Source organism: Hyla sarda, chromosome 5 (genome assembly GCF_029499605.1).
Source record: "Hyla sarda isolate aHylSar1 chromosome 5, aHylSar1.hap1, whole genome shotgun sequence".
Classification (NCBI taxonomy): domain Eukaryota; kingdom Metazoa; phylum Chordata; class Amphibia; order Anura; family Hylidae; genus Hyla; species Hyla sarda.
Window position 1 is genome coordinate 263,947,622 of NC_079193.1, and position 12,935 is coordinate 263,960,556.

The window sequence follows — 12,935 nt, forward strand, 5'->3', positions numbered from 1 at the left end:
ACATCCCCCCCCCCTTCATGTCACATTCCCCCTCCCCTGTCACATTCCCCCCTCTTGTCACATTTCCCCCCCCCCCCCCCCCTTTGTCACATTCTCCCCCCCCTTTGTCACCTTGTCCTGCAGCAGGATACACTGGGTTTGCCGGGCAGATTTCAAACCTAGTGTATTTGCTGCAGAACAAGCCGTTTCCCCTTCAGCCAATCACAGGCTTTACACCACTGCGGCCTGTGATTGGCTGAAAGTTGAAAGGTCCTGTAAGATGAATAGAGCAGGGACCAGAGCGCACGGAGGGGAACGACATCTTCAGGGACCAGGATTAGGTGAGCAAAAGGTTTTTTTATTTTACTACTTTTTCCTTTTACATTTAGCTCAGTGTTTTTCTGACAGGGTGCCTCCAGCTGTTGTGAAACTACTACTCCCAGCATGCCCGGACAGCCTTTGGCTGTTCGGGCATGCTGAGAGTTGTAGTTTTGCAACAGCTGGAGGCCCCCTGGTAGGGAAACACTAACTTTTAGTATTTTTCTTTACCTGCTCTGGCCGGCCCCCGCAACGGGAGCCGACCAGAGCAGATAATCGCATGTTTTCCCGGGGGGCCGCATCGCTATATCGCATTGCTTTTGCGATATATCGTGCAGCCCGGCCGGGAACTCTGTAATTCTACCCCGAGCGTGACTCGGGGTTACCGATCCTGGCAGGGAAAATTAACCCCGAGTCACGCTCGGGAATACCGCTCAGGAGGTTAAACTGCATTATTGGGGAAATAACAACATGGGGTAGTTTTTTTTTATTTTATTTTTTTTTTTTTGTAGCTTTTTTTTTTTTTTAAGCAAAAAATTTGCTGACCAAAAAGGGGTACTACGCCCCAATACATCTTTTCCCCTATCCAAAGGATAGAGGATAAGATGTCTTATCGCGGGGGTCCGGCCGCTGGGGCCCCCGCAATCTCCCTGCTGCACCCGGCATTCGTATAGAGTGTCGGATGCAGCACCAGAGGCTCGTGACATCAGTCACACCCCGCTTGTGACGTCACGGCCACGCCCTCTCAATGAAAGTCTATGGGAGGGGGCGTGACGCACCCTCCCATAGACTTGCATTGAGGGGGTGTGGCCATGATGTCACAAGTGGGGCGTGACTGTGACGTCATGAGCCTCCACCCCCCCATCAACAGTCATCCAGCATGGAGCAAACCCCCGCAATCTCTGCTGCAGCACCCCAGACATCCGGTGCACATAGCAAACTTCGCTCCGTGCCGGATGACTTGCAATGCCCCCTCCCATAGACTTGCATTGAGGGGGCGTGGCCGTGACATCACGAACCTCCAGCACTGCACCTGCCGCTCTATACAAACACAGAGTGCAGCAGGGAGACCGCGGGGGTGCCCAGCACCGGGATCCCCGCGATCAGACATCTTATCCCCTATCTGGATTACCCCTTTAAACCTTTGCACTTTAAGCATTTAATTTTAGCTTAATTTTAGCTTCAATGCTTTTTGAAAGGGCACAATAGTGGACATCTTACTTCTCTGGATCCATATGAGTTTGCACTGGAAGGAAATGTTGGACCTTGAAGACTCTATTATGATGCTGTACAACTAAAATATATTTCCCATATTCTATGTTTTTTCCTTTGAGCTATAAATAAAGCCGCCTGTCCTTAGCCCTGTATATTGGAAAGTTGTTTTTTTTTCTTCTTTCATACTAGCAGTTTTACTTTCCATGGAGTATATAGCAGCAGCTCTATTGACCTTTTTATATCTGTCCAATAAACAGAAACAAAATTCTAGTCCTAGAGAAGCTTTATATAAAGTACCTACTTTCTCTCCTGTGTTTTAGGTGAACTGTAAACTACATTATCTGCCGCTATCTTATAAAACACAACTGAAATCTTAGTTATCTTCTTGGCTTTTAGGAATGTGTGTATGACATCTGTAAAGCTGTCACTTATATGAGGTTTGGTGTGTGATGATGCCTTCCATATAGAGTCCATTATATTTACTGTTATGTATATCTTCATGTCACTCTCCCAAGTGCAAACATTTTATCGCCACCCATGTACATTTTCCAAATTAGAGAAGAAAAAAATCTTAAAAAGGTTTAATATAGGAGACAACAAGAAAGGAAGAAAAACAAACAGGATTCTTTTCTGATTGTCATATCTTAAACAAAAGTGGAACAAAGCCAAAGGTTGTCAAACAAAGGGGATCCCCTGGAAGTGTGTGTAGTCTTCCAGCATCTTGTCATTTCCCTATGACTCAATGTTTCCTGCGGCCGTCTACATGGGAATAGAAGTGATGTGTCTGGCGCACTGTCCAGCTTTTGTGTTGAAATGTTTATATCTGATGCTTTTTAAAACCCTTTACTTTGTCACTATTAACTCTAGCTGTGCTGCTGTCTTTTCAGAATAGTTGTTCAGATAAATTCTTATTGTGTTTTACAATGCAAATCTGATCCTTAATTTTATCTCTTGCAGGATGTTTTTGCCTATATGAAAGTTGGAGTCCAAGACTGTCGAATTTTCACTGTCAATCCTAAAGGAGAATTGATACAAGAGAGGACAAAAGGAAACAAGACCACGTAAGTATCGTGTGTGTGTGTGTGTGTGTGTGTGTGTGTGTGTGTGTGTGTGTGTGTGTGTGTGTGGGCAGCATGTGTGTGTATTGGATATGTGTAGTTTAAAGGGAATCTGTTAGCTCCAACTCTCGTTCTTCTAAATTGCTGACACGGTTGGGTGGCTGTTAGGACAAAGAAAACACATGGTGCCTTCATATATTTGTCTTGGCTTCCATAACATAAAAAAAATGCTTTTATTATCTGGTGCCAAGATTTAGTCAAAGGCCCAAACGTGCTAAGGTCAGGAACACCTCCTCGTTCCTCTACTATTTCCGCTTGATTGACAGTCTCTGATCATGTAATCCAGCTGACTAACTTAATACTGTAGGTCCCTAAGTACCCTGATTCACAAGGCTGTAGGTATCAAATAGGCCATTGGGATTGTATATTGCATAGCACATTAAAAAAAGGGCACATGTGAACTGTCCCCTGAACAATTTCAGTAAAGAATATTATTCTAGTTCAGCCTTTTTCTGATGTAAGATGATGGAATTTATATTGCTTGTAATATAAATTGGAAATTTTTTATTTGTTTTATTGAAACAATAAAAAAAGAAAAAACACCGGTTAGGTGGTCAGTCAATACAAAATAGACAATTACATGTTAAAAACATACCTTGTACATCAGTATGTATGAGAAATCCGTCTAACTGCTTAGGTGCAGATACTACACAGATGAGACTGTAAATAGCAGTAATATATAAAACATAACAAAGCAAACATACATAAACATAAAGAACAAAAATCTCCGTCCGTCCAGACATGCAAATAGTACAAAACAGTAATGACTAATCATGAATGATGTCACTAAGTAGCCCGTAAAGCTTAGAGAGGGGACAAACAAGTTAAAAAAAAAACGAATAGAAGCATTAAATTTGGACATTTTAATATTTCAGTTTTAAACCTTTACATGACCATATGTTCTCTCCCACTTTTTCTCCAGGTACACCCGCCTAAGTGAGCTGGTCGAACACGTGTTTCCATTGCTGGACAAAGAGCAGAATTGTGCTTTTGTTTGCCCGGAATTTAGTTCTTTTTGCTATTGGAGAGACCCATTGCCAGAATTAGACCTGGCAGACTTGACGTAAATCACTCACGAGCGTGTCTGGAACTATTAGTGGACGTGAAATCATTTCGGTTCGGCAGTCACTTACCTGGAGTATTACTGACACAAGGAGCTTGCATTATTGTCCATTTGTTTCTAATGCCTTTATCTCACATTGTCTTACAGTCAGTTCGTAATTTGTAGCCAGTAAAGATATTGTATCCTATCGATATATTCAGGGAAAATGTTAGAGAAAAGTGATTTTATTTTATCACAATATCTTAATTCACTGTAATTTACCTTTGTTCTTGTGAAGGCATTGCAGATTTTATCTTGTGTTCAAGCATACCTTGAAGTGTAATGGTCTTTCTCAATCATGTTGTGCCTCCTTGAAATTTTCATCTTTAAAGCCATTGGGGAGTAGCGTCTATTGCAGGGCAATACGCTTCAGGACCCACAAGCAATGGAGACTTTTTAAGTAGTGGAAATCGCACAGTGTGCAAGTATTATTTCCTAGAAAACAATTTAGTTCTTCATCATCTGTGAAAATGCTTAATCCAAATAAGTTTAACAGTGCAATTATTTATTTTACCTGCATTTCAAGCCACTAAAACGTGCAGTGTTGAAGGCATTTGTCTGTAATTTTGTTTTAGGATTGCCATTGTTTATGGCTTGTAGGACGTCCACTTTTGTTTTAATTTGTAAAAAAGTTAAATGTTATGGTTTAAAATAACATTTCATCCTCATGGTTCACCCTCTTTTACTAAATGGATAGGTGTCTGCCAGAGAGTGCCGAAATTGCTAATGGTATCTCTAGGGGATATTGTCAGGCAGTAAGATCTATAAAGAAAACTCAAGGAGTGAAGAATTACACTGCCAGTAAAAGGAAGAACTGTGTAAGATTGTATGCAGGATCCAATGGCAACCAATCAGCTTCTGCGTTTCATTTGTTTGGTGCAAGTTTGACAGTGGCCGTAAATGTCTGATCAGCTGCTGTGATTTAGTGCTTACCTTCCGGCCATTTTGGTAAGTGATTCTCTATGGTCCATCATCTTTAGGACTATTTTAGTAACAAATTATATTTGATATTTATGAGTTGACCCGATCTCCGTGACCTTTCAAACTCGTCTGTAGAGAAAAAAAAAATTTGCTTATTTTTTTTATAGTACTTTAAAGAAATTTATTGGTGAGTTAGAAGAATAAAGCTGCTTATTCTGCAAATATCAGAATCGTGGAATGGTAGCAACGTAACCTAATGCCAAATACTGGATTAATATAAAAGAAAGCATTTTGGAAGGTTCTGTTTCATAATTACAGGGTACAAGCCAACATTGCCTGACCAATCTCCACTTCACTGATGCTGGCTGTGGGGTTTTTGCAGAAAGTGTGCAATAAATCTTCCTTACAGTCAGTAAAGAGCTCATTGTGCACATTTATTTTCTTTCTGAATGTCCTACCTTTACTTAAGGTATGAGTCTACTTTTACGTAGTGAAAAATTGTGAAAAGGATTTAATTGTGGTAGGTATCCTGTTCAATTCTATCCAAATAAAGTGTTCAAATATTTTATATATTTTATTTGTGTTTTATGCTTGATTTATTATGTGACCAAGTGACCAAGTGAGTGTATGTTGGGTGAAGGCATGAGTGCATTGTTGTGTAGCTTAGATAAATATGTGGTCTCATCCACATGACCATGAAAGATGAACAGTGGTGAACAAAATGATGGTTTACAATACTGATCCCTAGCCAGTGCCCACAGACATCTTATCCCAAAGGATAGGGGATAAGATGTCTGATAGTGGGGGTCCTGCCGCTGGGCCCCCAGCGATCTTCGTGCAGCACCCAGCATTCTAAACATACTGTTTAGAATGCTGGGTGCTGCACGCAGATTGCGGGGGGTCCCAGCCCCAGGAAGATTAATATGTTACTTAGAACCTAATCCTGACCATGTATATATATTTTTGCCTATATCACCTATATATTTTTTATTTTTTTTTTTATTTTCATTAGCTCACAGTGTTAGAAATCCTCTCAGGGGAAGGGGCGTGTCCCTCCTTCTTGTGATTGGTGTGCCTGCTCATGCAGCCTTGTCCATGAGTCATCTCTTGTCCATGACTCATAGACAAGCTGATGCTGATGCAGGACTGGTTATTGTTCCAGTAGGTATGGGGACCCCTAATGGTGCATTTTCAGAAGCCATATTCTTTATTAAATATTCCAAAAATTTTAAACAGCCATAATACAAAAGGTCTTTCATTTTCATCAGTAACAACATTATAAAAAGTTTTCGTACCTGACAGTGCCCATTTAAATGTTACTTTCGTATCTGACATTGCCCATTTAAATGTTACTACAGGCTTCCCTTTTCAGTGATTTATGGATGTTTTATAACATACAGGCTCCTTAATTTCATATTGAGAACTAAACTTGTCAGATTTAAAATTTTTGTCGAAAATTTTGGAAAATCGGTGTAAACTTTTATAAATCTTCTGATGTCCTAAAACAGTAAATAGATGTTAACAAGTGTCGGAAATATGAAGAAAATTTATTGTAGATGTGAATAATTAATTTATGTGGCAAGATTATTTCTCTCACCAAAGGGGGAAAAAAAAAGCTGAATGTATTAACCAAGTTTTACCACTAACATAGTTACAATATGTCATGAAAAAAACAATCTCAGAATCACTCACTCAGATAAGTAAAAGCATTCCACCGTTATTACAACATAAAGACTCAAGTCAGATTTGAACAATGGGGCTCTCGGTCATTAGGGCCAAAATTGGCTGCGTCCTTAAGGTTTTATAAGGTTTTATAAAGTCACTTTCTCCACATCCCTCTCTATAAATGGAAGAAGTGATCAGACATTTAGCTATGGTACTACATATTGCTTGCTTCCTTCTGACTATGACAGTTGTAATATAGTCATATAGGGGAAGATTTATCAAAACCTGTGCAGAGGAAACGTTGCCCATAGCAACCAATCAGATCGCTTCTTTCATTGTTCACTTCCTAAATGCACAGGGTTTGATAAATCTCCCCCATATATATAGTGTTGTCCCCTTTATGTTAGAGTAGAGCAGTTCCCCATAGCAACCAGATTGCTGCTTTAATTTTTAGGGTACGTTTCCAAGTACAGGATTTGGAACTGCATATTAAAATCTGTGCCCAGTCATTCAGTTTACATTGAAATCTGCAGCAGAAAATCCTGTGCATCAAATCTGCGTATGTGTGAACGTACCCATAGGGTCTATTTACACGTATAGTATTCTGTGCAGATTTGATGAGCAGGATTTTTTGCTGCAGATTTCAATGTAAACTGAATGTCTTGAAATCCTGCGCATCAAATCTGCGCACAATACTGTACGTGTGAATAGACCCTTAAGAGGCTTTTTTTTTTTTTTTTTTTTTTTTTTTTTTTAATGAAAGAAGCAATCTTGTTGCTATGGGGAACTGCACCACTTCTCCTTTACACTGGTTTTGATAAAGCTCCCCCATAATGTCGATCCAAACAATGTTGCAGCATGTACATCTCAATAAACGCTAAATTGTATTTAAAAAAAAAAAAAAAAAAACCTCTGAGGACACCACTGGTGGCAGTGGTGTCTCACCCTAGTCCATGATTGGATAAGCAGGGCAGTTCCTGTTGGGTCGACACGTTACAGGAACCTGGAAGAAGCGGGGACAGATAGAGTCCGGATGGGAGCTGTTAGGGCATTTTGATAGGTGAGTATAATTATTATAATTTTTTTCGTGTTGTGTGAAGGCATGAGTGCTTTATTGTGTAGCTTAAATAAAGCCATAGATGGCCCCTTTAATGCATTGACTGTAACTATTGCTTAGTGTTTTGTTTCTCAGTTCCAGTCCTAAATACCATCAACAGATCATGGTATGTCATGTCATGGTCGAATCTGTGATGTCAGTGTCCTGTTATAGGGCATATGGACAAAGGTTCTTTACATTTGATAGTTGTGTTAAGGAAATCGTGAACATGTGACCTGTTGGGGGTATTTGAGGACAGGGAAAATTTGCTTAAGAGGACCCTGGATCACTTTAGGGCACATTTCAAGGGGTTTAACTCGAGATATTTGTAGCATTAAACCTTGATGGCTCATTTTAGCATCTGGTGACCATGCTTTACTGGGGTATTTAGAGGTCTAAGCTTCAAAGGAAAGAGATTATTCCATATACTTGCATCCTGAAATACAGTGCCTTTATCACTATACATTATTTTACTTACACATCTGTGCTTTTTTTTAAAATTTATTCCATTTAAGATAGGGATAATGGGGGAGATTTATCAATAACTGAGCCGAGGAAAAGTGGTGCAGTTGCCCATGACAACTAATCAGATCGCTTCTTTCATTTTTAAAGAGATCTGTGGAAAATGAAAGAAACAATCTGATTGGTTGCCATGGGCAACTGCACCACTCTTCCTCTACAAAGGTTTTGATAAATCTCCCCCAATCTGTATTACTTTAATCCACGATGTGATCTATTTTAAACCTTAGTTTACTCAATGTCTGAGAGGAATTTAGTTCTCTTACCATTTTTTCCATCTTTTTTGTAGCCTTTCAATCAGCAATTGTAACTTTATCGACCAATTGTCTTTTTGACCAATTAGGTATTTTTCTGTAGTGACATTGGGTGACTGAACCCTTTATTTATCTTATGTTTTTACAGGGCTTCTGTTTCTCTTCCTGATCTTAATAACATAAAGGAAAAATGTGAAACAGTGCAAACATTTGGTAGTTATCCAGCAAAGTGATCCTCCAAGCGTGGCTGTAAGAACATGACCTTAAAAGAACTCCTGTAATCACATGGAATGTTCTGGGTGATCAGTATATGAAGATGTAATAGTGATGACATACAGGCCAGGCCCGTTCCAAGATTAAAGTACTCTACATAACTATTAGACTTAAGTAGGGGCTCATTCACATCTCTGTTGGAGGTGTTGGAGCTCCGTTAGGGAACACCAACAAATCCTGACTAATCCAATTGACTTTAATGGGGTCCGTTCGTTTTTCTGTCTGGTGTCCACTGTTTTGCTGGATATAGAGAAACAATTGCTACTTGCCAAATTTTTCCAAGTATCAGACATCACCAACAGAGGTGTACTTAGGCATGCTTAAAATTGTGGATGTTGGATATAGGTCTGAGGGTTTGGGGTAATGCATTCCAAAGAACTGGTTCAGCACAAGCAAAGTCTTAGAGATGGTAGAAAACCGTACGGATTATGGAAGATGTTCGTTTCAGATCATTAGCAGCGCCGTAATGTATAGGATGGTAGATGGAGATGAGGGTGGTGCAGCACTGTGGAGAGCTTTGTGGGTCAGATTGAGTAGTTTATATTGTATTCTAAATTGGTAACCGGGGGGGGGGGGGGGGGGAGCAGGATTATTAGGAGAGGAAGACTAGTCTGGCTGCTACATTTAGAATGGCCTGTAGAGTTTAGAAAAATGAGGGCTTATTAGTAAAGCGTTAAAGGGGTACTCCACCCCTAGACATCTTATCCCCTATCCAAAGGGCATCAGATGTCTGTTTCAAGTAATTTTTAAGTTTTTCAGGAATATAAACATATAACATCATCACAAGAGTGACATCATGAGGGTCACACTGCTGGGGACCCCCGCGAACCTGGCTGCAGCACCCCATATATCCGGTGCACAGAGCGAACCTTGGTCCGTGCTGGATGACTAACAATGCGCGATAGAGGCTTGTGATGTCACGGCCATGCCCCTCAATGCAAGTCTATGGGAGGGGGCTTGATGGCTGTCACACCCCCTCCCGTAGACTTGCATTGAGGGGGTGTGTCCAGGGCCGTTTGAAGGAATTTGGGGGCCCCAAGCAAAATGGACATGGAGGTCCCGTCCCCCCCCCCCCCCCCCTTGATGTTCACGCACGTCATGCTCTAGGGCCGGCGTCAGGATGTAGTAACACCGGCCCTTGAATTCTGGGAGTGCGATGTGAGCGAATGTCGATACGAGGCCCCCACATTAGGTGCGGCACAGTTCCCCCCACGCTAGGTGCGGCACAGTTCTCCCCACATTAGGTGCAGCAGAGTTCTCCCCACATTAGGCTAGCAGTGTTCCCCCACATTAGGTGCAGTATAGTCCCTCACATTATGTGCAGTATAGTTTCCCACATTAGGTGCAGTATAGCTCCCCAAATTAGGTGCAGTATAGTCCCCCACATTAGGTGCAGTATAGTTCCCACACATTAGGCAGTATAGTTCCCAACATTAGGTGCTGTACATTTCCCCCACATTAGGCTGTAGTTCCCCCACATTAGGTCCAGTATAGTCCCCCAACATTAGGTGCAGTATAGTCCCCCAACATTAGGTGCAGTATAGTTCCCCACATTAGGTGCAGTATAGTTCCCCACATTAGGTGCAGTATAGTTCCCCACATTAGGTGCAGTATAGTTCCCCACATTAGGTGCAGTATAGTTCCCCCCACAATAGGTGCAGTATAGTTCCCCCCACATTAGGTGCAGTATAGTTCCCCCCACATTAGGTGCAGTATAGTTCTCCACATTAGGTTGGCAGTATAGTTTACCCCACATTAGGTTGGCAGTATAGTTTACCCCACATTAGGTTGGCAGTATAGTTTACCCCACATTAGGTTGGCAGTATAGTTCTCCACATTAGGTTGGCAGTATAGTTTACCCAACATTAGGTACATTAGTTCCCCAACAATTGCCCCGTTCCCCGACACCCCCCCCCAGATCCGCCACTGCATGCATTATATACACACAACACACTGTACACATTACATACTGTACATGCATGCTTCATACACACACATACTGTACATGCATCATATATACACAACACACTACGCATTACATTACATACTGTACATGCATGCTTCATACACACATACTGTACACATTACATACTGTACATGCATCACACACACACTGTACACATTACATACTGTACATGCATCACACATTACATACTGTACATGCATCATACACACACTACACATTACTGTACATGCATCATACACACACACTGTACACATTACATACTGTACATGCATCATACACACATACGGTACACATTACATACTGTACATGCATCATACACACATACGGTACACATTACATACTGTACATGCATCATACACACACACGGTACACATTACATACTGTACATGCATCATACACACACACTGCACACATTACATACTGTACATGCATGATTCATACAAACACATACTGTACACATTACATACATGCATGCTTCATACACATACTGTACACATTACATACTGTACATGCATCATACACACACTGTACACATTACATACTGTACATGCATCATACACACACTGTACACATTACATACTGTACATGCATCATACACACACTGTACACATTACATACTGTACATGCATCATACACACACACTGTACACATTACATACTGCAAATACACACACACACACTGTACACATTATACTGTACATGCATCATACACATACACTGTACACATTATACTGTACATGCATCATACACACACACTGTACACATTATACTGTACATGCATCATACACACACACTGTACACATTACATACTGTGCATGCATCATACACACACATAGGGGGAGATTTATCAAAACCTGTCCAGAGGAAAAGTTGTCCAGTTGCCCATAGCAACCAATCAGATTGCTTCTTTCATTTTGCAGAGGCCTTATTAAAAATGAAAGAAGTGAGCTGATTGGTTGCTATGGGCAACTGGACAACTTTTCCTCTGGACAGATTTTGATAAATCTCCCCCCATACTGTACACATTACATACTATACATGCACCATACACACAGAATAGATCAGTGTTTCCCAACCATGATGCCTACAGAGGTTGCAAAACTACAGCCTTTGGCTGTCCGGGCATGCTGGGAGTTGTAGTTTTGCAACAACTGGAGGCACCCTGGTTGGGAAACACTGATATGGATACACACATGCAATTTACATATAGTCATACACAGTAGTAACACACACAGGCACAGTACATAGACATACACATATGTACACATATATATATATATCCACACACCTGCTTCTACACATATATATCTATATATTCACACACACACACACACGCTTATACACATATATACACACACAGCAGGGACACCTACTGTAGTCAGGCCCCATGTTGTATAGCCTCTGCGGTCTCCTCACTCCTCACAGCTCTCTCCTCCCCCCTCCTCCTGCTCAGACGGCTGAAGGCTGAGGGAAGATACCAAGTGCAGCGGTGGTGGGGGGAGTGGGATTGTGGTGAGGTGAGAAGAACTCCAAAGCTGCAAGTGAGTTTATTTTATTTTTTTTTTTAAATGTCAGGCATTTGGGGGCCCTCTTGTTTGACTGGGTGCCTGGGGCCCGGAGCACAAGCTCCAAGAGCACGATTGTTAATCCGGCCCTGGTGATGGGTGCAATTGCCTGTCGCTACAGGACGGGCAAGCACTGGCTCTGCTCGGTGCCCCCAGCCAGCTCGGGGCCCCAAGCAATTTCTTGGTTTGCCTGTCCTGTAGCGACGGGCCTGGGTGTGTCCATGACATTACGAGCCTCCACCGCTGCACCCGACGTTCGAAACGAATAGGGATAAGGGGATAACGGATAGGGGATTAGATGTCCAGGGGCGGAGTATCCTTTTAAAATAGTTAAGCAAAAATAAATCAGAGCAGCAACAAGAGTTTGAGCTGTTTCAACAGTAAGAAAAATCCGATATTTTTTCTCCCGCTATTCTCCCCTGTTTCCCTGACGGGCGTTGCACTGCCGCGTTTAAACGGCAGTGTGAAAGAAGCCTTAGAGTGACTAAGAGAAAATGTGGCAGTGAATGGAATCAGTAATACTAGGAGAACTTGTGACTGATATATTCTTTACTCTTAAATCAAAGCTAAAATAGAAGTAAGGAGCTTGTAGGGATGGAAAAGAATATATTTGTGTAGCTGCTGAGATAAATGTATGGATAGCAGACACCTATACATGGTACGGAAGCAGATGGGGATCATCGGGCAGGCCTGGTGGATTCCTTGCAGAATATTGAAGGGGTTATCCAGAACATTTTTTTTATTTATATTCAACTGGCTCCAGAAAGTTAAACAGATTTGTAAACTACTTCTAAAATCTTAATCCTTTCAGTACTTATGAGCTTCTGAAGTTAAGGTTGTTCTTTTCTTTCTAAGTGCTCTCTGATCACACCTGTCTCGGGAACTGCCCAGTTTAGAAGCAAATCCCCCATAGCAAACCTCTTCTACTCTGTGCAGTTCCCGAGA

At 41.5% G+C, this 12,935-nt stretch overlaps 1 protein-coding gene across 5 annotated transcripts in view; it reads left to right on the plus strand.

Annotated features, from left to right (window-relative positions):
- LPIN2 (lipin 2) overlaps nucleotides 1–5,221 on the plus strand; it is a 99,142-nt gene extending 93,921 nt beyond the window's left edge. For 4 of the 5 annotated variants that reach the window (XM_056521651.1, XM_056521652.1, XM_056521653.1 and 1 more), the window contains exons 19-20: nucleotides 2,470–2,573; nucleotides 3,553–5,221. In XM_056521651.1, coding sequence (XP_056377626.1) covers nucleotides 2,470–2,573; nucleotides 3,553–3,697 — 249 coding nt within the window. In that variant the 3' untranslated portion in view covers nucleotides 3,698–5,221. The remainder of the gene's footprint in view (nucleotides 1–2,469; nucleotides 2,574–3,552) is intronic. The other variant, XM_056521650.1, reaches the window with a different exon arrangement.
- The last annotated feature ends 7,714 nt before the right edge of the window (nucleotides 5,222–12,935 follow it).